At 42.7% G+C, this 24,903-nt stretch overlaps 1 protein-coding gene across 1 annotated transcript in view; it reads right to left on the bottom strand.

Moving 5' to 3' along the window:
- Positions 1-24,903, bottom strand: part of MCEE (methylmalonyl-CoA epimerase) — a 50,023-nt gene that overhangs the window by 8,280 nt on the left and 16,840 nt on the right. The window contains exon 2 of the mRNA XM_010600164.3: positions 16,948-17,285. Within this exon, the coding sequence (XP_010598466.1) occupies positions 16,948-17,285 (338 nt within the window). The remainder of the gene's footprint in view (positions 1-16,947; positions 17,286-24,903) is intronic.

Here is a 24,903-nt window from a genome sequence, read left to right as displayed (position 1 = left end):
CAGCGGTAAGTGGACTTATGAGAAAAAAAGAATCACTGAAGATTAATGAGCTAAGCATCCCACCCAAGACAAAAAACATGGCAAATGAAACCCAAAGAAGGTAGAAATTAATGAAATATAAAACACAGTAACAAAACAACGAAGAATAATAATACTGACAAATACAAAAGACTGAACAAGAAAAAAGACAAGACAGTATCTAGAACGGAAAAGCGAACATCATTACAGATGCTGCAAACAAAGCAAAGAGGATATTATAAACAACATTCTGTCAGCAATTTGGAAAGTATGAGAAATGAACAAATACCTAGAAAAAATATAGCTTATTAAAATGAACTCAAGTAGAAAATAAAATGTCTTCAAAACTCCTATAATTATTAGATAAATTTAACCAGTATTAAATTTAATCCAAAAACTTCCATCAAAGAAAACTCCAGGACCAGACAGCTTCACTGACAAAATCTATCAAACAGTCTAAAAATAGGTGATTCCAAAAACAGAGAAAAAATGGAAAACTCTTCGACTCGTTTTATACCGTTAACAAAACTCTGACAACAGAATCAAATTCTCGGACGGTATACTGTATTTTTACGCAAATAACACTCACCTTCTACGTTTGCCAACCACGCCCTCCCCCCACGAGGTATTTTCATAAGCACCACTATGCCAATTTTTTTTTACATGTTGCTGTAAAAAAATTAGCATAGCATGCTTACAAAAATACCTCACGGGGGAGGGAGCAGTTGGAAAACAAACGTAGAATACATGCGTTATTTGTGTAAAAATACAGTAATAAAGGAACACAATAAGCCAATGTTTACATCTTTATGTATTTCTTTTCTTGCCTTATTACACTACCTAGTGCAATGTGGACTAGAAGTGGTGGTAGTGGACATCTTTGTCTTATTCCAGAGAAGACAATGGTAATGCATTCTATATTTAATTACTAAATATGCAAGTGATAGATTTATTTTTTGTATATTTTGTACCCTTTAACAGATTAAAGAAGTTATCTTCTATTCCTAGTCAGCTAAAATTCCATTTTTACATTTTTATCACGATTAGGTTTTGTTTTTTGTTTTTTCTTTTGTATCTAATATTCTGCATCTATTGAAATGATCATATAGATTTCTTGGAACTATTCACATAATCATATGCCTTTTCTCCGACATCTGTAAATCTGGTAAGTTTCATTGACCAAGTTTTGAATGTTAAACCCTTGCATTCTTGAAATAAACCCCTCTTAGGCCATCATTAGAACATCATGCTTGGTAAATTAGAGGGTCAGTGAAAAAGAGGAAAACCCTCAACAAAATGGATTGACACAGTGGCTACAAGAACGGGCTCAAGCATAACAACAACTGTGAGGATGGTGCAGGACTGGGCACTGTTTCATTCTGTTGTGCACAGGGTAGCTATGAATCTAAACTGACTCAATGGCACCTAACAACAAAAACAGACCATTAATATACTACCACTTTAATATAACACTGGAAAACCTGGCGGCGTAGTGGTTAAGTGGTACGGCCGCTAACCAAAGGGTCGGCAGTTTGAATCCACCAGGCGCTCCTTGGAAACTCTATGGGGCATTTCTACTCTGCCTATAGGGTCGCTATGAGTCGGAATCGACTCGATGGCACTGGGTTCTTTTGTTTTGCTTTGTTTTTATATAACATCGCATCCTATTTCCTAACATTTTGTTTAGGATTTTTGCATCTATGTTTACAGAAAAGATGGCCTTGTAATTTTCCTTCTTTGCAATGTCTTTATTAGGTTGTAGGTGATGCTTGCCTCATAAACAAGCTGGTAAGTTTTCACTCTTTTCCTATTCTATGAAACAGATTGTGTAAGATTGGTATTGTTTCTTCTTTAATAAAAAAAAAAAAATAGCTTAGAAAAATTTACCAGTGAAACTATCTGGGACTGGAATTTTCTTCGTGGGAAAGATATATATACATATTTTTTAGTTACTGGCAATTCACATGTCATAGATTCAGCCTTTTAAAATGTACAATACAGTAGTTTTTAGTATATTCACAAGGTTGTACAACCATTTAAAAAAATTTTTTTTGCCATCAAGTTGATTCCAATTCACAGTGACCCTATAGGACAAAGGAGAACTGCCCCATAGGGTTTCCAAGGAGCGGCTGGTGGATTCGAACTGACGACGTTTGGTTAGCAGCAAAGAAACTCTGTTCTTCAGGAAAGATTTTAATGAAAGAGTCACTGGGGGGAAAAAATTTAAAAACCAGGCAAAGAGTTGTTCAGAGTTTCAATTTCTTCTGTCAGTTTTGTGAAGAGAGTTGTTTTTAATAGGAATTTGTAAATTTCAATTTAATTCTTAAATTTGTTGGTAAATTTGTTAACAATACCCATTTTTCTTTTAGTTTGACATCTGCAGTGATGTCTCCTTTGTCATTCCTGATATAGGTAATTTACAGTTTTGCATGTTTAGGGCTTCTCTTCTCCCTTCTAGTTTGTTACCTAGTGCTTGGGGTCTTAAAAGCTTGCAAGCAGCCATCCAAGGCACAATTGTTCTCTGTTCAACTGGAGCAACAGAGGAAGAAGGAGAGTTAGGACAGTAGCAGGATACGGAATGTGTAGCTAACTGCCTCCATGAACAACTGCCTCCTCTGCCATGAGACCAGAAGAGCTGCATGATGCCATGAGACCAGAAGAGCTCCATTTTGATCAAGGAGTCTATAGCGGAAGACTGATCAAAAGGGGGAAAATGTAGAGCAGAATTTCAAATCTCATGGACTCCAGACTTCCTGGAACCAGAATTTCAAATTCTCATGGACTCCAGACTTCCTGGAACCATGAAGGCCGGGTAAACCCCTGAAACTATCACCCTGAGATAATCTTTAAACCTTAAACCAAAAATATCGCCTGAAGTCTTCTTAGAACCAAACGGTAGTTTAGCTTAACTAGTAAAAAAAGCATGTGCCTTGAGCATTATGCTCTTATTTATGTAGGATCAAATTGACAACAGCAACTACAAAGATTAGATAGGAACCTTCACTCTGAGAAGGAGAGTGAGAATGGCTGCACAACTCAAAGAGTGTAATCAATACCACCGAAATGTGCATGTAGAAACTGTTGAATTGGCATATGTTTTGCAGTATATATTCTCAACAACAGCAAAATACAAAGAATTTTTACAAATTATGTTTTTTTTTTTCCTTCCTCTGTTTTGTCTGGGGTTATCAATTTTAGGAATTAAAAAAAAAAAAAAGCTGCTGGCTTTGCTGATTTTCTCTATTTTACGTGTTTTCTATTTCATTGATTTTCACTATTTCCCTTCTACTTTCTTTGTGGCTCAAAATTGGAAAAGGTGTGTGGAAGGGTTGTATCTTTACACCTTACTTATTTAATCTGTATGCTGAACAAATAATCTGAGAAGCTGGACTATATGGAGAAGAATGTGGCTTGAGGACTGGAGGAAGACCCATTAACAACCTGCGGATATGTAGATGGTACAACCTCACTTGCCAAAAAATGAAGATGACTTGAAGAACTTACTGATGAATGAAAGATCTGAATGTGAAGAAAAAGAAAATCCTCACAACTGATCAATAGACAGCATTATGATAAATGAAGAAGAAAGTGAAGTTGTCAACTATTTCATTCTCCTTGGATCAAAAATCAACGTCTATGGAAGCAGCAGTCAAAAACAAACAATGTACTGCATTGGGCAGATCTGCTGCAAAAGCCTTCTTTCAAGTTTTGAAAACCAAAGATGTCATTTTTACGACTAAGGTACACCTCACCCAAGCCATGGTGTTTTCCATTGCCTCATATGGCTACAAAAGCTGGACAAGGAAAAAGGAAGGCAGGAGAGTTGATGCATTCGAACTGTGATATTGGTAGAATACTGAATATATGGTGGACTGCCAAAAGTACGAACAAACCAGTCTTAGAAGAAATAAAGCCAGAGTGTTCCTTAGACACAAGAATGGCGAGATGTCGGCTCACTTACTTTGGACAGGTCATCAGGAAAGACCAATTGCTAGAAAAGGACATCATGTTTGGTAGAGAGTCAGTGAAAATGAGGGAAATCCTCAATGAGATGGATTGACACAACAGGGGCAACAATGGATTCAAACATAGCAACAACTACGAAGACGGTGCAGAACCAGGAAATACTTCATCCCGTTATACACAAGGTTGCCAAGAGTTGAAGTCGACTTGATGGCAACTAATAAGAACAACAAGGAACCTTGGTGGAACAATGGTTAAGCACTTAGCTGCTAACTGAAAGCATGGCAGTTCAAGCCTACCAGCCACTCTGCGGAAGAAAAGATCTGGCCATCTTCTTCCATAAAGACTGCAGCAGGTAACCCTATGGGGCAGTTCTACTCTGTCATATAGGGTTGCTATGAGCCGGAATCAACTCGATGGCACACAACAACAAATAAGAACAAGGAGCCCTGTTAAGCACTCAACTGCTAACCGAAAGGTTACCCTACTTTACTTGAAAATGTATTTTGCCTTCATATTTGAAGGGTATTTTCACTAAGTATAGAGTTCTAGGATGATAGTTTTCTCCCCCCAAGCACCACAGATGTAATTCCATTGTCTTCCTGACTGCACTGTTTCTGATTAGAAGCTGGTGACATTTTATTATTGTTCTCCTGTATAAAATGTGTTTTTTCCCTGCCCTTTGGCTGCTCTTAAGATTTTCTCCTTGTTTTGGTTTTGACTCTGATGTGCTAGTATGTAGGTATATTTATATTTATAGTAATTGGGTTTGTTTAGTTTCTTGGATCTATGGGTTAATGTTTTATTTTTCCTTTTCTTAAAAAATTATTTGCAGTATTTTTTATTGTGCTGAAATTCACATAAAATTCACCATTTTAAAGTGTATAATTCAGTTGTCTTTAGTACATTCCTACTGTCCTGCAACCACCAACTCTATCTAATTCAAAAACATTTTCACTGGCCCAAAAGAAAACCCAGTACCCATTAAGTACTCAGTCTCCATTCCTCTCTACCCCCAGCATCTACTTTTCCTTAGTTTTTTAACCCTATTTTTGATAGGGATGTAATTCCAGGTTGTCAGTTTGGGTTTCTTCTTTTAGTACTGTATAGATGTTGTACCACCGTTCTCTGACTTGAAGAATACACACTGTCTTTCTTATCTTTGTCCTTTTGACATAGTATGCTATTTTACTCTGCCTTCTTGTACAGTAATCTCTGTCATTGTTTTAAAGATACATAATTATGATGTCCCTTGGTGTAATTTTCTTCATATTTCTGGTGTTTGGGGTTTGTTGAGCATCTTGAATCTGGGCATTCACAGTTTTCATCAAATTTGGGAAAATTTTCAGATGTGATTTCTTCACACTTTTCCTGCTTCACCTCCTCTCTCCTCCCCCTCAGGACCTCCAGTTAAAAGTGTATCAGGTTGTTTGACTTTGTTCCACAGCTCACTGATACTGTTCATTTTACTCAGTCTTCAACATGTTATAAACACCACAATGCATTGTATTTTGCTTCAATTTTGAATGGTTTCTATTGCTGTATTTTTAAGTCCAGCAATATGGCATCTGGTGTGATTTTCACTTTACCCATTGTAGTTCTCATCACAAGATGTTTGTTTGGGTCCTTGTTACGTCTTCCATGCTGCTACTGAATATGTTCACTTCTCTGTAACTTCTTCAAAATATGGAATTATATCTCCTGACCTTGTCTACTAATTCTATCCTATCTGCCATTGCTGTGTTCCTCCTACTGAATGATTTTTCTCCTCAAGAACTGGCTATATTTTCCTGTTTTTTTTTTTTCCATGAATGGTAAAGATTGACTGAATGTCAGTCATTGTGAATTTTCTCTCATTTGGTGCTAGATATTTTTGTATTCCTATCAATATTTTTGACCTTTGCTCTGGGGCACATGTTACTTGTATAAAATTTGATATTTTTTGAGGCTTATTTTTAAAGCTTTGTTAGGTGGAATCATAGCACCTTTAGTCCAGGGGTAATTTTTCCTCACTACTAAGTAAAAATCCTGAGTACTCTATTCAACGTCCACGATTAACGAGGTTTCTCCACTATGGCCGGTAAAACCAAAACCAAACCAAACCCGCTGCTATTGAGTCGATTCCGGCTCATAGTGTCCCTATAGGACAGAAGAGGACTGCCTCATATAGTTTCCAAGGAGTACCTGGTAGACTTGAACTGGTGGATTCAAACTGCTGACTTTTTGGTTAGCAGCTGTAGCTCTTAACCGCTATGCCACTAGGGTTTCCATGGCTAGTAAGAACACAAACTATTCCTCCCTCTGTGTGAAGACTGTTCCCCTCTAATCATTTCAAGTGACCTAAGAAGTATTACAGATGATTGGAATACAGTCGGTAGAGCTTTCTTCTTCCCAGTCCTTTGTACAGCAAATTCTAGTCACCCTGACCTCCCGAGACTCTCAGCTCAGGGAGACAGCTAAACTCCACCTAACTACCCTCTTCCTGTCTTGTAGTCTGGAAAGTCTCTCCAGGTAGTAAAGCTGGGAACTTGTAGGGCTCGTCTTGTTTGTTTCCCCTCTCTCAAGCATCAGTGCCCTGTGCTGCCTGATGTCCAATGCCAGAAAACCACTGTTTCATATATTTTGTCTAGACTATTTGTTTTGTTTCAGACAGGAGGGAAAATCTGTTTTCTGTTACACCACTTGGCTGGAATTAGAATTCTGAATTGGTAGGTTCTAAAAAATGTCATTGCATTTTATGTTGTTTCATAATTTCACTTTTTTCTCTGACTGCTTTTAAGGTTTTCTCTTCATTTTTGGTTTTCAGGTTGACTACAGTGTGCTTAGGTGTAGTTTTATTTGTATTTCCCCTTCTTGTCGGTTGCTGAGCTTCTTGAATCTGGGGGTTGATTTCTTACACTAGATTTGTGAGGTCTTTGCCCACTATTTCTTCAATTATTCTTTCTGTTCTATTTTTTCTCTTCTCTTTCTGGGACCCCAATTATAGTATGGTAGAACTTTTCTGACTCATAGCAACCCTATGTGTAACAGAATGGAACACTGCCTGATCCTGTGTCACCCTCACAATCACTGCTATGTTGAACCCTTTGTGTCAATCCATCTCATTGAGGGTCTTCCTCTTTTTCGCTGACCCTCTACTTTACCTAGCATGATGTCCTTCTCCAGGTATCAGTCCCCTCCTGAATAACACGTCCAAAGTAAGTAACATGAAGTCCCGCCATCCTTGCTTATGAGGAGTATTCTGGTGTACTTCTTGCAAGAAAGATTTGTTCATCCTTCTGGCAGAACATGGTACATGCAATATTCTTGGCCAACACCGTAATTCACATGCATCAATTCTTCTTTGGTCTTCCTTATTGATTAGAATCCCTCAAAATTGCAACTTGAAGCTTGAAGTTTTTCTTCAGCTCTTTTAGCTTGAGAAATGCTGAGAATGTTTTTCCCTTTTGGTTTTCTAACTGTGGGTCTTTGCGCAATTCATTAGAATACTTTACTCACCCTTTGAAATCTTCTGTTCAGCTCTTTTACTTCATCGTTTCTTCCATTCACTTTAGCTGCTCTATGTTCAAGAACAAGTTTCAGAATCTCTTCTAACATCCATCTCAGCCTTTTCAATGACCTTCTGCTTTCTTCATGTATGATGCCCTCGATGTCACCCCACAACTTGTCTGGTCTTCGGTCATTAATGTCCAATGCATCAAATCTACTCTTGAGATGGTTTCTAAATTCAGGTGTTTTGGGAGAAATAGAATAGAATGAAATAAAAATCTCTTCTAATTTTTTAGTTGAAAGTAGATGCAATATTTACAGGAAATGCAATTTCATTTGGGAAATTAAGTCAGTACCCCCCAAAATAAAAATAACACAGTCAGTAATAACCCATCTAAAAAATTTGCCTTTAATAGTCCTTCACACCATTACAGTTGTGCATTATATAGCTCTCTAAGAACTTGAATGCCATTAGGAAAAATCTGGGCTATTCATTTCAACTTCTTATCGGTTTTTTTTGTGTGTGTAACCGTGTTTGATATTTTCACGTTGATTTTCCTCTACCATTTTGGAAATTTAAGAGTAATGGTAATCCAAATTAAAAAATATTTTAATTATCAAAATCAGAATTCAAAATCTTCAGGTACATCTTATACCTTCTTTGGTCCTCAGTTGCCTCATCTGAAAATAGCAATACAATCTTATCTGAAGACAAGGAGATGAGCTGGATAACATCTTTTAACCTTAAGATATGTAATTCTCAGTCCTCAAATTTTATGAATAGGTAGTAATGTGCCACTTGTAATGTTGCATGACATTTTGATTAGTGAAAAAATTCAACTGTCAAACTGGTGTAAATCCACTGAAGTCAGAAAGTCTGGATAAAATATTTATGTTTTAATTGTCTCTCTGTCCAGCTAAAAGCTACATGAATTATGCAAATCTAACAGTGTCCTCATACATGGATTCAGAAGGGTCCCTGAGTATTCTTGGGAATTATTTTTTAAGGATATAAATTGCCTCTGCTTCCATATTTGCTATATAGTCTGATGGTGGACATCTGGAATGTTTCCCAAATACTGGTCTCTACCGAAATTTCCACCAGTTGAAAGTAAAACAAAAAACAAATAAAAAAACTAAATTTATTTAATTGACCAAAATAAAAAACAAACAAAAACCAAACCCAGTGCCGTCGAGTAGATTCCGACTCATAGCGACCCTGTAGGGCAGAGTAGGACTCTTTTATTCCAAGAAGATTCTTTTTTCTTTTTCTTCTTTTTTGGAATAAAATGCCCTTTCTTTTACAAAACATGAACAGTGGGTGGCAGTTTTTTAAATTTTCCTTCCTTAACAATATAAAAAGCTAAAAACCTCATCGGGCTGCCTGCTTATTTCATTTTGTTCTGTTCTTTGGAAATTTTGCCGTTATATGAAGCCCCCGCATCCGGGAACTAGTAATACAGAGATCACCAGCAGAGCTTAGCAATTCCCTGAGGCTTATTGTAAAGCCAGAATGAGAATGGAGTTAAAAAAAAAAAAAAAAGAATTTTCTCCTTTCCTGACTAAAGAACAGATATTCCCCAGGATGCAGGAAATACATTACTAGCCTTTTACCTTAAAATTACTTTGCATAATTTTTCTCTTGTAAAGGACATGTCCTTATTGAACGCAAAAAATCTGTAAAACATATAAAAGCATAAACAAGAAAATAAGCCATCTATTATCTGTCTGACCACTCAGAAAATAAAACTGAATCGCTGCATTTGTTTACGCTTTTTTCTTCAATTAAAAAATAAAATTGGAATGAAAAGATGCTAAACATCATTAGTCACTAGGGAATGCAAGCGAAAACCACAATGAGATGACACTTCACACCCACTAGGATGGCTGTTATCAGAAAAACAGAAAACAACAAAGCGTTGAGGAAGATGTGAAAACTGAAACCCTCACCCATCTTTGGTGAGATTGTAAAATAGTGTAGCCACTGTGAAAAACAGTTTGGCAGTTCCTCAAAAAGTTAAAAAATAGAATTACCATATGACCCAGCAATTCTACTCCGTATTTACCCAAAAAAAACTTGAAAGCAAGGATGCTAACAGAGACTTGTACACCAGTGTTCACTGCAGCACTATTCACAATACCCATCAACAGACATAAATGGATAAACAAACTGTGGTATACACATACAATGAAATACTACTCAGCCATAAAGAGAAATGAAGTCCTGACACATGCCTATGAACTCTGAACACACTATGCCTAGTGAAATATGTAGAACACAAAAGGACAAATATTGTATGATCCCACTTACATGAAATATCTAAAGCAAGCAAATGCAGAGAGACCAAAGCTTATCAGTGGTTACCAGAAGGAGGCTTGGTGGTGCAGTGGTTAAAGCGCTCAGCTGCCAACCAAAAGGTCAGCAGTTCGAACTTGCCAGACACTCTGTGGGAGAAAGATGTGGCAGTCTGTTTCCGTAAATATTTATAGCCTTAGAAACCCTATGGGGCTAGTTCTATTCTGTATGACAGCGTTGCTATGAGCCTGAATCGGCTCTTGCACTTTGCCCGCGTCAACCTGGAACAGTGATGACTTCCTGGATACCTCCAATGCAAATTTAACAACCCTTTCCGTAGTTTTCAATTCCTTCTCTGAGGCTGAGAAACCTGGCTCCCATTATCTTTAAATATTCACTCACTTGATCAAACGCCCTTCGCTACTAAACAACCCCCATCACTGCTCCTGCTCCTCCCTCTGGAGTACACTCTTCAACCCACCAGCGCTCCAGCAACCGGGGCTGCCCTCCTCCTCACTGAGCCAGGCCATCTGACCCCTGCAAGGGGCCCTCCTTATCCCACTGGGCTGGCCCATCTGTACAGAAGCCCTTTTCACCTTGTGCGGGCCCCAACACTCTGCACTGAGCTGTCCCAGCATGTACATGCCTTCCTCATCCTGCTGGGGTCTGGTTCCCCACACCTGCCCACCCCACGTGGACATTCTCACCCTGCTGGGACCTGGCTCCCCACATCTGCCACCCCCATGTGGACCTCCTCACCCTGCTAGGACCTGGCTCCCCACGCCTGCCTGCGTGCCATGTGGATGTCCTCACCCTGCTGGGGCCTGGCTCCCCACACCTGCCCACCCCACGTGGACATCCTCACCCTGCTAGGGCCTGGCTCCTCACACCTGCCCACCCCACATGGACCTCCTCACCCTGCTAGGACCTGGCTCCCCACGCCTGCCTGCACGCCATGTGGATGTCCTCACTCTGCTGGGGCCTGGTTCCCCACATCTGCCCACCATACATGGATGTCCTCACCCTGCTGGGGCCTGGCTCCCCACATCTGCCCACCACACATGGATGTCCTCACCCTGCTGGGGCCTGGCTCCCCACACCTGCCACCCCCATGTGGACATCCTCACCCTGCTAGGGCCTGGCTCCCCATGCCTGCCCACCCCACATGGACCTCCTCACCCTGCTAGGACCTGGCTCCCCACGCCTGCCTGCATGCCATGTGGATGTCCTCACTCTGCTGGGGCCTGGTTCCCCACATCTGCCCACCATACATGGATGTCCTCACCCTGCTGGGCCCTGGCTCCCCACACTTGTCCACCCCACGTGGACATCCTCACTCTGCTGGGGCCTGGTTCCCCATGCCTGCCCACCCCACATGGATGTCCTCACCCTGCTGGGGCCTGCCTCCCCACATCTGCCCACCCCACATGGACATCCTCACTTTGCTGGGGCCTGGTTCCCCATGCCTGCCTGCCCACCCCACATGGATGTCCTCACCCTGCTGGGGCCTGGCTCCCCATGCCTGCCTACCCCACATGGATGTCCTCACCCTGCTGGGGCCTGGCTCCCCACACCTGCCCACTCCATGCGTGAACATGGTACTCATCCCACCTGGGCTCTAAATCCCCACACTAGGTCACCATCATCCCTGCACTGATGCACTCCTCACCTGACTGTGGACCCTGACTCTCCATGCTGGGCCCTCCCCTACCTGCTTGGGCTCTTACATGCCCTGCCCCCCCACCCCCTCAATGTGGATGCCTTCCTCAACCTGGGCTCCTTTCTCACTGAAACCCCAGAGAGACCGCCCTGACCCCTCCCCCCACCCCCAGCATCAGCACCCCACTCAGCCTCTGGCTCTCCACACAGGCAGCTCCCACCGTTCAGATGCCCTCCTCACCCTACTCATGCTCTAGCATCCTGCTTTGGACCACTGCAGCTCTCTGGCCCAGCGTGGACAACTATGCACTGTCCCAAATAAAGTCTTCAGGACTGAGCTGTTCAGGAAGGAAGGGGGAAGGGACCACAAGTACTTTCATGCTGTTTCTTTTCCTTTTGTTTTGGCCACAAGGAAGCAGTATCTGACAGAACCAACAGGTATGCCGGCTAATCTCACCCACAGTCACAGTTTGCCTTGTTATTTCTTCTTGGTTCTGGCTTGCTCTTTTACCCCTATTTTATATACTTTACATACTGAACAGTCAGTCACCTCTAACCCTCTGTAGAAAATGCAGGATGTGAAGGAATAAAGCGAGCTGGCAAGCTCCAGGAGGACAGGGACTTTGTACATGGATGGTCTGACTACACAGCCCAGCACTTCGCAGAGTAAAAGTTAGAGCCATACTAAAAATGCTCAACAACCAGGACAATACGGACGCAGAAACCAACTAAATATAACTGAACAGAAGAGCTGCTGTGCTGGGCGTTAACCCTTTAGTTGCTGAACTGGGATGCTGTCTCAGGGATCCTAGGGAAGGGCCCATTTGGAAGTAGGATGTTTCTCAGGAGGAACACAGCTGCTTACCAGCCAGAATGGACACATTTAAATATTTTAACACAATACAAATTCCCTGGACAAGTGAATCTTTCCAGTGGCCCTTGAGGTTTTTGCTATGACATGCTTTGCTCTCTGGGTAAATGATTTAGGGAGAGCATGGCAAACGCTCCTCAGGCAGAGGGCATGCAGGAGGCAAGGAAAGGCCCCGTGTGGCTGTGTCCGGAAGCATACAATGGTAGTACCAGTACAGGCTTTGCCAGAGAACAGCAAGTTACTCAGTCCATACGTCAGCGACAGACGAGACTAAACAGAGAGACTTTTAAGCTTCCTCCAGTAAAAGACAAAAACACAAGTATGAGAAATTAGGGCAAACCTCATAAGAGAAAAAGAAAACCAACACTCTGACAGAAAAATGTTGACTATGACTGATGAGATACTAATCTATTTGTGAGGAAAGGTCATTTTCTCAAAACTTTTTGTTGAGGCAACTGAAGGCTATGGAGCACGTCCATAACAGACACAGGGCCACATCACTATGCAGCTATGCAAAAGAACATGGAGCTCCCTTGTGGTAATTACAGAAGGGAAGCTTTTATCAACACATGCAATTTCCTAATAAGCTGTCAATTTTCTGATGGGTAGACTTAACATTTTAAAAGAAAGACTGGCATGAAGAAATAGATGGCACTAAACCATAAAGCTATAGAACTGTGAGCATTTTCAGAGGACACAGTTCCGGATGCTGCCTATCCCCAAAACTGGTTTTTGCGTATGTGATGTTGATCAACTTTTTATCTTAGCAAGGAGGAGCTCTGGTGGCACAATGGTTAAGTGCTCAGCCGCTAACTGAAGGGTGACAGTCTGAACCCATCCACCTGCTCTGCAGGAAAAAGACCTGGTGATCTGTCCCCATAAAGATTAAAGATTACAGCCTAGAAAACCCTACAGGGCAGCTCTACTGTCACATGGGGTCACTATGAGTCAGACTCTACTCGAGGCACCTGACAACAACAACCACTGAGCCAGTACCGACTTTTATTCAGCCCTATGTTTACAAAGGCAGATAGGTCATCTCTTCTTGCAGGTGCGAATGCTGCTCACTCCCACTTCTGGAGATCTGAATATAAATCATCCCAGAGCTTGCAGAGGTTTCACACATTTTCCTTTTGTTTAGAACACATTAATGTGTTGATGGCTATTAGCCAACAACCAGTTGACCCCATGTGTGCAGAGTAGAACTGCTCCACAGGGTTTTCAAGGCTGTGACCTTTCAGAAGAAGATCACCAGGCTTGTCTTCCGAGGCACCTCTGGGTGGGATCGAACCATCAGCCTTTCAGTTAGTGGTCAAGTGCTTAACCATTTGAGCCACCCAGGGTCTCCTATGGCTGCAGCACTTTTAAAACATGTCCACAAATTCTTTGATACACTTCTCATTGACAGGCAGGATCTATGTTACCTCCTTTGAATCGGCCTGCCTTGATGACTTGCTTATGACCAACACCCAGCAGCAGAAGTGCTGCTGTGGGCCTCCTGAGGTAAGTCAGAAAGGTCATGCAGTGCCCATCTGGTTCTCCTGGAACATTCACTCTGGGGGAAGCCAACTGCCCAATAAAAAGTCCGACGATGCACAGAACCACCCTTAACTTGTAACGTTGAAGAGTTGGTATGTAACGCTCCTGAGCTCCCAACCAGCATCAACTGCCAGCCAGCATCCAGCTTGGTCAATCCTTCAGGTGCCCGTAGCCCCGGCCAACATCCGACGCAATCACATCAAAGTCCCCAACCACCAAGAGCTGCCCAGCTGAGCCCTTCCCAAATTCCTAACCCACAAAATCCTGAGTAAAATAACACAGTCGCTGTTTAACACTACAGAGTTTCGGAACAATGTATTACTTACCAACAGTAACTAGGACAATGATCAAAGAAACACTTCCTGACTAGCTCTACTACCTCTCCACTTTCAGTGGGAGATGGTTTCAGACCCAAGTTGTATTTGTAGAACAGGCTAAGTTATACTGTGGTGAAATAATTAACCCTGAAACCTCAGCTTCACCCAACAAAAATGCATTTCCTGTTCAAGAGTAGGCAAGGAGTTTTATTCCACCTGATGATTCAGGGATCCAAGCCCTCTCCGTCTTGTGACACTATCATCTCACAGACTGCTGCAGCAGAGGAAGAAGAGCAATACTTCTCAAATGCTCCCATCTTGAAGCATGCCTTCATTCTGAAAATTGTCATGCTATCCTGGCAATACCACTTTTTAATAATAACCAAGTGTGGTGTAGACTGGTGGCCTCCAGTACCCATTTTTCTTTTCTTCCTTCGAGTTATAACAACCCAGAAGTTTTAGCTGGGCACATAACTGCCTAGCTACAGACTCACTTCCCAGTGCCCCTTCAAGTCAAGTGTGCTATGTGACCAAGCTTGGACCAATGGGATAAGAACAAATTTGATATGTTTAATTTCTAGAACACCTCCACCTCCTTGAAGGCACTTGCCCTGCATTCTGCCTTTCCTTCCCTCTGGCAGGCAAATGGTGATACCTAGAGCAACCTTAGAAGTCATGTGTTATACAGGTGGAGCTGCCCCATTAGTCCAAGGCAGTTCACTTCTAGACTTAGAACAGGAAATAAAAAATTCTCTCTATTTAATCTATCTATCTCTCTATCTATTTATCTACCTAACCTAACTATAACCTATTTACCTACCTACCTATGCTTCCTACCTGTCTCTAAGCCACTCACTGTTTATTTTTTTGGGAGAGTGAGAATGCTGACGGGAGCTGTCATATAAGACCACCAACTGACTAACCTATTTCACACCTTCTCCTATTACACACCTTCCTTTTATGTACATACACATTTTCCTTTCTTCCCTTTAATCTCTACATTTGAATTAGCTATACCATCACTGAACTTCCACTTCCTTTAGTCAACTGGGCTTCTGTCCCACATAGCCGGTTTTCTCTGAAGGCACGGGCTTTCTTGAAGTAGAACACAGTGTAGCATGGGAGACAGAAGAGTGGATTCAAAGGCAGACAATCCTGCTTCTCATCCTGAGGGGTCTCAGATAAACCCCCTAAGCAGACTGAAATAAAGACCTGTAGCCCAAAGCAACCTCCTAAAAATATGTCTAATCATTTTCTGTTACTTAAAGCATAAAGGCTAAGTATTAGGTCCTGTTTAGTTCCTTGGCCTAATGTCTTATAGCTTTCCAACCTCAAATGTTAAAAACTCGGCCAATAAGCTGAAGGCAATCTGGCATCATGGTTGAGTACAGATCCTGTCACGAGAACAAATCTGGGTTTCAGATCCAGCCTGTTACCTACTACTAACGCAACGATAAGTTAGCGTCTCTAAGTCTCAGTTTCTTCACCTGTCAAATGAAGCTGATACTGCTCTCAGAGGGTAACTATGAAAATTAAAGAAAATGAACTCAATAAATGGTCACTGTTATGGTAACTCTTTGTCTTTCTACATGCTACTCCCTTTGCCTGGAATACCTTTCTCCTCTTGTCAGCTGGGGAACTCATTCACATTCATTATAACTTACACCCTGTGATGCCTTCCTATCCCCTCGACCTGCCCAGAGCAATCACTCTCTTCCTCTTTTGTGCTACTGAGAACACACTTCACTAATTCTACTCTTCACAGTAATGGCCAATTTAAACATCTGCTCCTCCTCACTGTGGGCCTGGTCCATGTCTAATTACTGAATCCATGTACTTGGTGGAGCACACAGTGTAGATTCTCAAATATGTTTGCAATAATAAACTGAATAAATCTCTGAATTCAAGCTACAGTCAACCCAACTCTGTTTGAATCAGGAACAAGGCCTAAGCCTTTATTATGTCATTCTTTGTTTCAAAAGAATATCAAAAAACAAAACTAGTTGCCATCAAGTCAATTCCGACTCATAGCGACCTTACAGGACACAGTGTAACTGCCCCATAAGGTTTCCAAGGAGCAGCTGGTGGATTTGGACTACCCAACTTCCGTTTAGCAGCCAAGCTCTTAACCACTTCGCCACCAGGGCTCCTTCAAAAGAACAGTCTTATCAAATTAATTTAAACTGAGGCATAATTGGTATTGCTGAATTCCAAAAGGCGGTTATCTGAACATGAGCATCTACCGTTAAAAGCTTTCCAGTAAGAATTTTCTTGTCTAATGCCTCTTCATGTTTTTTTCTGGGAATTGTTAACTGACACAATTCAGAACATCTCAAAAGTCACAATCAATAATTTAAAACGTATTCTGTTTACGGTAAAAAAAAGTTGTTAAAAATAATTGTGCGTGTGAGGAAATTTTACACATAAAAAGTCTTCCCTCACTTCCTTCTCCTAATTGCTTGTGATAGGAAAAGTAGTTGATTCCTTTTACATGAGAGGTCATATATGATCAAGAAATGTTAGAACAAAGACTCGAATCTACACTTCAGCCAAGTTCAGTGGCTTTTATAGTTGCTGTTGAATCCAGACTTCAATAAAATACATTAATATTGTTTTTTTAGGGTCTGTAGAGGGAAACAATATACCCATGGATCCAGCTTTGGATAGGATCAATATATCATTCCCCTTAAAGAACTTAGTATAAGTTTCTGATGAGAGTGATAATATAGTCTTAAAAAGTAAAAGACAATTTTGTAAAAGAATTAAAACATCAAGCATTAAAATAATTACAATACCTCAATGCAGATGTGATGCATTCCTCCAGCCTTGTTTTTCTGCAGAAAACCTGCAATCGGACTGTCACTGCCCAAGGGATGAAGCAGTTCCATCTTGGTATTTCCCAGGTTGACAAAAACAACAGATACTCTGTGTTCCGGAAGAGGGACTGCTTCGCTTACCTGGGCCCCCAGAACATTCTTATAAAATGCCGAGGCCTTTGCCAAATCTGGCACTGCTATGGCTACATGATTGAGTCGACCCAGCTTCCAGACAGAGTCTGCCACTTCACACGGGGGCTGTGACGTGGAAAAAGTTCTTATGGCTGGAAATGGACTTTGGAGTCTGGAAAAAGGCCCTGAAAAAGTGAACAGCATTGAAGTCATTCTTTTGGTTAATATACGTACAAAGTTAACTAAAAACAAAAACCCTGAAGAAATAATATACATAAAAATGATATTCTATCATTGTATCATAGACAAGAGTAGTCCTAAAAGAGAAAAATGCTCTGCTTTAATTCATACATACCTGTTCTGTTTTATTCTTAAAATCAAATCAGGAGAAATATGTAGAAACACTTACGTCAAAATCATTTACTCTGCTCTACTTAAATAACTGGCTATAAGCAAAAAAAACTAACTCTGAACGTCAATTAGATTCAGAACAATGATATTTTTCATAATAATTTACATTTATTGATACCATTTGAAGGACAGCAGCACATCATTAAGAATTGCTTGCTCTTCTCTGCACATCACGAAGTCTGAATGTGGTCGCGTACAACCACCTAGATTTAATCCTGCGAGCAAGTCATTTCCTTCCCGACAAAAAACCAACTTTGTCTCATATTCTGTAAGTTAAAGGGATAACCATTCCATATTTCTTATAATAATGTATTTTATTCAAATGATACCAATTAAGACATAGATCTAATAATGACAGGGGCGGAGAACAAGCAAAGATCAGGAGGGTATTTAAACTTAAAGGGATTTCTTCCAAAATCGGCGTTTTATTGTTTTTATGACTTTGAAGGATTCGAGGCAGAAGCATGTCTGAACGTGAAGAAGCCCCTTCACTGGCTAACTGAAGAGGGCTGCAAGCGCATCCTCCCCATGCGTGTCCTGTCTCCCCACGAGGCAAGACGCTGGGCCTTAAGAGCCAGAGCTCCCCAGGATGAAAACGATATACACGTACGAGGTCGAAATAGAATTGTGTAAAATCCATCACTTAATAAAAAACTACGGAACAGTAAAATGAAGGAGAGTATTTTAAACATATGTTGTTAGCTTTTAATGAAAAACATCTCAACGATACCTGGAATCACAAAGCTTATGCTGAAGTAAAATTAATTCCCTTTAACTGAAACTTTAAACACGGTGACCCTATCTTACTTAAGTTAGGCAATAAACCTTACATATCTAAAAAAAAAACCAAACCTGTTGCCGTCAAGTCGATTCCGACTCATAGTGACCCTACAGGACAGAGAAGAACTGCCCCATAGAGTTTCCAAGGAGCGCCTAGTGGATATGAACTGCCGACCTGTAGGTTAGCAGCCGTAGCACTTAACCACTACGCCACCAGGGCCAGAAGAAAGCAAAATTCAGCCTAAGACGGTTTTTTGCTATGCCATAGTCTATATTAGTTATTACTGAAATACTCAAGGGAGCTCATTAGCATTAGGTTGACATAGGCCAGTTCTATGGATTACAAGTGTACACCAAACCAGTACACATGTAAGTACACAAGATTCCTATGTGGCGCAAATGGTTTGCACTCTAACCTAAAGGATGGTGGTTCAAACCCACCCACAGGTACCGCAGAAGAAAAGGCTAAGCAACCTGCTTCCTTTAAGATTACAGACAACCCCGAGAGTATGGCCCCACGACACCCTTTTAACTCAGAACTGAAGTCACTCCTGAAATTCACCCTTCAGCCAAAGATTAGACAGCTCTATAAAACAATCAATAATACATGTAAGGAACGTGCTCCATAACTCAACCATGTATACAAGACTAAATGGGCACACCTGTTCAAAAGCAAAGATGAGAAGGCAGGAAGGAAGGGACAGCAAAACTGGACGTACGGCAACAGAGAACCTGGGTGGAGAAGGGGAGAGTGTTGACATACTGAGGAGTTGGCATTGTCATAAAAAAAATTTGTGCACTAATTGTTTAATGAAAAAATAATTTGCTCTGTAAACTCTCACCTAAAGCACAATTAAAAAAAAAAAAATTGCAGCCAAGAAAACCCTATGGAACAGTTCTACTCTGTAACACGTGGGGTAGTCATGAGTCAGAACTGACTTGACAGCAACTAACACACACGTGCACAACTGAAACGAAATTTCATAAAGAGTATAAAATCCTTACTAGATAAGCTAAACGTGATGTGTTCTGGCATTTTCTATCCTATCGTATATCAGGTTTTTTTGTTTTTGTTTTTTAATCTGGTACTACTCATTAACACCTTGCTGGTTTACTGGCAAGATTAGGTAGTTGATGAAAACAGCATGATACAGAGCCAGATATACAGTAAGTAGTTAATAAGTTCAGCCACACTTATGGCTAATGACGTACGATTGTTTGCTGGCTGGGTGGCATGCAGGGTTACTCATGGTAGGAGAAACTACTTCATGAGGGCATGGGGACAGTGAATTTTAAAATGCTTGCAAGCACCACAATGATTGTCGAGCTGCTCTTTCCTTCTTACCTTGCATCTCTACTGCAGGTGCAAGGTGCAACGAAAATTTACTACAACCTATATTTAAAAACTGTAGATAGGGTCAGTGGGCTTTAGGGTAGTGTATACATTAATAACTGGTACCTTATTACAAGGAGTCCTAGTGGCACACTGGTTCAAGTGCTCAGCTGCTAACTCAAGGGTCAGCAGTTCGAACCCGCCAGCTGCTTCACAGGTGAAAGATACGGAAGCTTTCGAAACCCTACGAGTGTACTACTCTGTCCTACAGGGTCGCCACGAGTCGGGATCAATACGATGGCAATGGGTTTTGTTTTGTTTTTTTTTTTTTACTCGTGTTGCAAGTATAAAATTTTAATTTTTATGTCAAATAATGAGTTTGAGGGTTTTTTTTCCTTCTCATTCTCCTCGCCAGTGTCACCTCTACAAGAGATGGGGCAGCTAGAGCTTCCTTGGCAGACGTCCCATTCATTACCAGCAGTGGCACATACCACAGAAATGTCAGAGGAATAAATTAGAGGATGTCCGAATAAATGTGAAGGTTTATATTCCATGTCTACTTGCTTTAAGGACATTTCAAAAACCTCTGGCCCTGCAAAGGAAACCCAGGGAACTCATGTAACCGGGCGCCACACTGTGAACTGTATTTCTCCATAAACTTCGTTACCATTTGGATTTCAGTGTGCAGAGGAACCATTTACTACGACTGGTCCTTCTTTTTAATAGGAAAAAAAAAAAAAAAAAACTCCTTTGTTGGAAAAATAGATAATAACATCTTCATATAATGTTAAAGTTAAGACTTTGAGGCTATATGCCATAGGTTTATCTTATCTCTAGAAACGTAAACTTGTTTGACAAAGGAAACATCACCTTTCTGGATTTTTTTGATTTTCTTTGGCCCCCAAAGCATACATTCCAGGAAGAGACTAGAGCAATGCCAGTGATTCAATAATTCAACTGCTTTAAAACAAAGGGATGAAGAAATACAAATGGCCAACAAGCACAGGAAAACATGCTCAGATCATGTGTCATTAGGGTAATGCAAATCAAAACCACAATGAGATACCACTTCACACTCACCAGGACGGCTGTAACAGTGATTAAAAAGGTGGGGGTGGGGAGGATAGCAAGTGCTGGTGAGGATGTGGAGATGGGAACCTCTTACATTGCTACTGAGCCCCTGAGTGGTGCACACCGCTGAGCACTTGACTACTAACTGAAAGTTTGGTGGTAGAAACCGCCCAGAGGCATCTCGGAAGAAAGCCCTGGCAATCTGCTTCCAAGGTCATAGCCTTGAAAACCCTAAGGAACACAGTTCTACTGCGCAGCACTTGGAGTCCCCACGCATTTGAGGGCCTTGATGGAAACTGGCTGAACATGGCTCTTAAGGATGTAAAATGGTGCTGCTCCTCAACAAGTTACACGATGAGTCTCTGGGCGGTGCAAACCGAAAGGCTGGTGGTTTGAACCTACCCAGAGGTGTCTCGGAAGAAAGGTCAGGTGATCGGCCATTAAAACCCTACGAGCACAGGTCTACTCTGCAACACATGTGGTCGCCATGAGTTGAAACGGACTCAACAATGGCAACTAATTTCTTATTAAAGAAAGCATATGAAATCTGCATGTAAAGTATCATACAATTGTGACTAATCACTTAAATTAGCTTTTTTAACAGCTTTGTTGAGATAGTTAACATACCATAAAATTCACCCATTTAAAGTATACAATTCAATGGTTTTTAGTATATCTGCAGTTGTACAAATTTTACCCTGTTGCCACACAACTCACAGGAACCCCGTGTGTTTCAGAGTAGAGCTGTGCTCCTTAGGGTTTTCACTCACTGCCATCTCGAGGACAAGCAGCCTGAGCGGCCAAAGCGGTTTGTGATCAGCTGCTAACCTAAAGGCTGACAGCCTGAACCACCCAGCGGCTCCACAGAAGAAAGGCCTGGCAAACTGCTTCCATAAAGATTACAGCCAGGAAAACCCTGTGGAACAGTCCTACTCTGTAACGCCTGGGGTCACCAGGAGTTAGGGGCCAGCTCGACAGCAGCCAACACCACCACAATCCTGAAGAAGTCGAGTGCCAGGCTGGGATCACCAGGAGTTAGGGGCCAGCTCGACAGCAGCCAACACCACCACAATCCTGAAGAAGTCGAGTACCAGGCTGGGATCACCAGGAGTTAGGGGCCAGCTCGACAGCAGCCAACACCACCACAATCCTGAAGAAGTCGAGTACCAGGCTGGGATCACCAGGAGTTAGGGGCCAGCTCGACAGCAGCCAACACCACCACAATCCTGAAGAAGTCGAGTTCCAGGCTGGGGTCACCAGGAGTTAGGGGCCAGCTCGACAGCAGCCAACACCACCACAATCCTGAAGAACTCCAGTGCCAGGCTGGGGTCACCAGGAGTTAGGGGCCAGCTCGACAGCAGCCAACAACACCACAATCCTGAGGAAGTCGAGTGCCAGGCTGGGGTCACCAGGAGTTAGGGGCCAGCTCGACAGCAGCCAACACCAACACAATCCTGAGGAAGTCGAGTGCCAGGCTGGGGTCACCAGGAGTTAGGGGTCAGCTCGACAGCAGCCAACACCACCACAGTCCTGGAGAACTCGAGTGCCAGGCTGGGGTCACCAGAAGTTAGGGGCCAGCTCGACAGCAGCCAACACCACCACAGTCCTGAAGAACTCGAGTGCCAGGCTGGGGTCACCAGGAGTTAGGGGCCAGCTCGACAGCAGCCAACACCACCACAGTCCTGAAGAAGTCGAGTACAAGGCTGGGATCACCAGGAGTTAGGGGCCAGCTCGACAGCAGCCAACACCACCACAATCCTGAGGAAGTCGGGTGCCAGGCTGGGGTCACCAGGAGTTAGGGGCCAGCTCGACAGCAGCCAACACCACCACAATCCTGAGGAAGTCGAGTGCCAGGCTGGGGTCACCAGGAGTTAGGGGCCAGCTCGACAGCAGCCAACACCACCACAGTCCTGAAGAACTCGAGTGCCAGGCTGGGGTCACCAGGAGTTAGGGGCCAGCTCGACAGCAGCCAACACCACCACAGTCCTGAAGAAGTCGAGTACCAGGCTGGGGTCACCAGAGTTAGGGGCCAGCTCAATAGCAGCCAACACCACCACAGTCCTGAAGAACTCGAGTGCCAGGCTGGGGTCACCAGGAGTTAGGGGCCAGCTCGACAGCAGCCAACAGCACCACAATCCTGAGGAAGTCGAGTACCAGGCTGGGGTCACCAGGAGTTAGGGGCTAGCTCGACAGCAGCCAACACCACCACAGTCCTGAAGAAGTCGAGTGCCAGGCTGGGGTCACCAGGAGTTAGGGGCTAGCTCGACAGCAGCCAACACCACCACAGTCCTGAAGAAGTCGAGTGCCAGGCCCTTCTTTCAAGGCGCCACTGGGTAGCTTTGAACCACCAACCTTTCACTTAGGAGTCGAACTCAAACTGTTTGTGCCACCGAGGAACCTTAATCTAACTTTAGAATACGTAAAAGGTTTTCAAGTCTGATTTTTGCATATCTGGTTTGAGACATACTTAAAAAGACATTCATCAGAAGTACGTTCAAGTTAGTTTAATAAGAAGCCCAGAAGTTTTCTCTTCAGCGTTCAACCTGTGGCCTTCACAGCACCATATACGTATTTTTAACCTGTTCAAAACTATTACCAGATATAATTTTTTACTCACCAAAGTAAGTAAATAAAACTACGTTCCTATTAACCCATTTACACATGACTGAGTAATAAAAGTCAATCTCTATTCACCGTCATATAACTTGGCCATTCTTGTCTTCAGTTTCAGCTTCCAATTTCAAAACTAACTTTTTCATGAAGCCAATATCCTTTGCAAGCAAAACTGGCATTTAATCTGGTGTTTAATCTGACTTATTTTTCTAGGCTTCTGTTTTTCTGTTAACTTTTATGTTCCTTAAAAAGGGAGCCATTTAGGGTTCAAGCATCTGAAATACCAGGTGCACTAAGGGGCGCAGTGGGCAAACCCCACCTTCTTTGCTAACTGAGTGGTGAGGGTCAGCATGAATCCAGCTCCCACCTGGAAGTGGATCCAGTCCTTACCTTCTGTAAAATGGCGGCAGTAGCATCAGAACCTGTCTAACTTCAGAGCGGATAATGACCAGGGTCAGCCCACAGCTGATTCCTATGAAATGGAAGTCAGACATACCCTCCACCCTTCAACCTTTTTACCAATTCTGACACCAGCCATCCCTCCCATGGCACTCTCTACTTCTCTTCTGGGTTCAATAATCCATTGCAAAGGCCACACAGAAGGCACAGACCATACTTACAATTCAGTGGTTTATTAAGGAAGGAACAGGGTACAACTCTGGAACAGGAAGCATGTAGGCAAAGTCTCCCTTCTTCAGTGCAGGACAGCTCTCTCAGCCATCCAGGCTTCCTCGCAGCCCCCTCAGGCCAGGCTCCTCGCAGCCCCCTCTGGACAGGTTCTTCTTGGCTCTGACATCTGTCACTACCTCCTTAAGGGCCCCTTCTGGGTCTGTCACTATCTTCATTGTTTTATAGCCCTTGACCCAAGTTACAGCTTTTTAGGGGCTTCCTCTCTCTCTCTCTCTGCTTCTTCCCTCTTCTTTCTTCCTTCTGCTCCTTTGTATCTCCAAAACCCATTGGGTTGGGCGCATACATACACAACTCCTTGTCAACTTCAAGGCATGGACCCGCCCAGGAGGCCACGAACTGACCAACCCCTCTTGGTAGACCATAGACACTTCATTTGCATAAAAGGTTATCATCACCACACTTGCTTAATCAATTGACGAATTCCTGCAAGGAGCATACCAATCACACACAGGGCAGGCTGCAGCTCAGACCAGACAAAAAGTATCAAGCCACAAGTTGTTTACAGCTTCCCCAGGAAATGTCAATCAACCTGGACAAAAGTTACAAACCTCTGGATAGAAAAATAGGGCAAAACTAACTCCTCAGGGCTTACGGGAAAAGCCTCTCAAGCTGTCTTTCCAAAGAACCAAGGCAAAAGGCCACATGAAGGAGCTCATTTCACACAGTCCTATTTCTCCATCCTCACTGTTAGCAGCTCCAAGTGGCGCTCTCTCTTATCCTCTGCCATCTCGGGCAGGTCAGCAGGTACCGGCTGCAAGCTCAGGGGTCCCCAGCCCCCTAACTTCTGACCTGCCAGCCCCTTCTCTCTCTCATCTCTAGCCATTCAGGGCCAGGTCAGCAGACACATGTTAAAAGTGCCAAACAGGCACACACCAGCCCCTGCTGGCTCTCACTGCCCTGGTGGA

Source organism: Loxodonta africana, chromosome 13 (assembly GCF_030014295.1).
Source record: "Loxodonta africana isolate mLoxAfr1 chromosome 13, mLoxAfr1.hap2, whole genome shotgun sequence".
NCBI lineage: Eukaryota > Metazoa > Chordata > Mammalia > Proboscidea > Elephantidae > Loxodonta > Loxodonta africana.
This window is presented reverse-complemented; position numbering and strand designations above follow the sequence as displayed.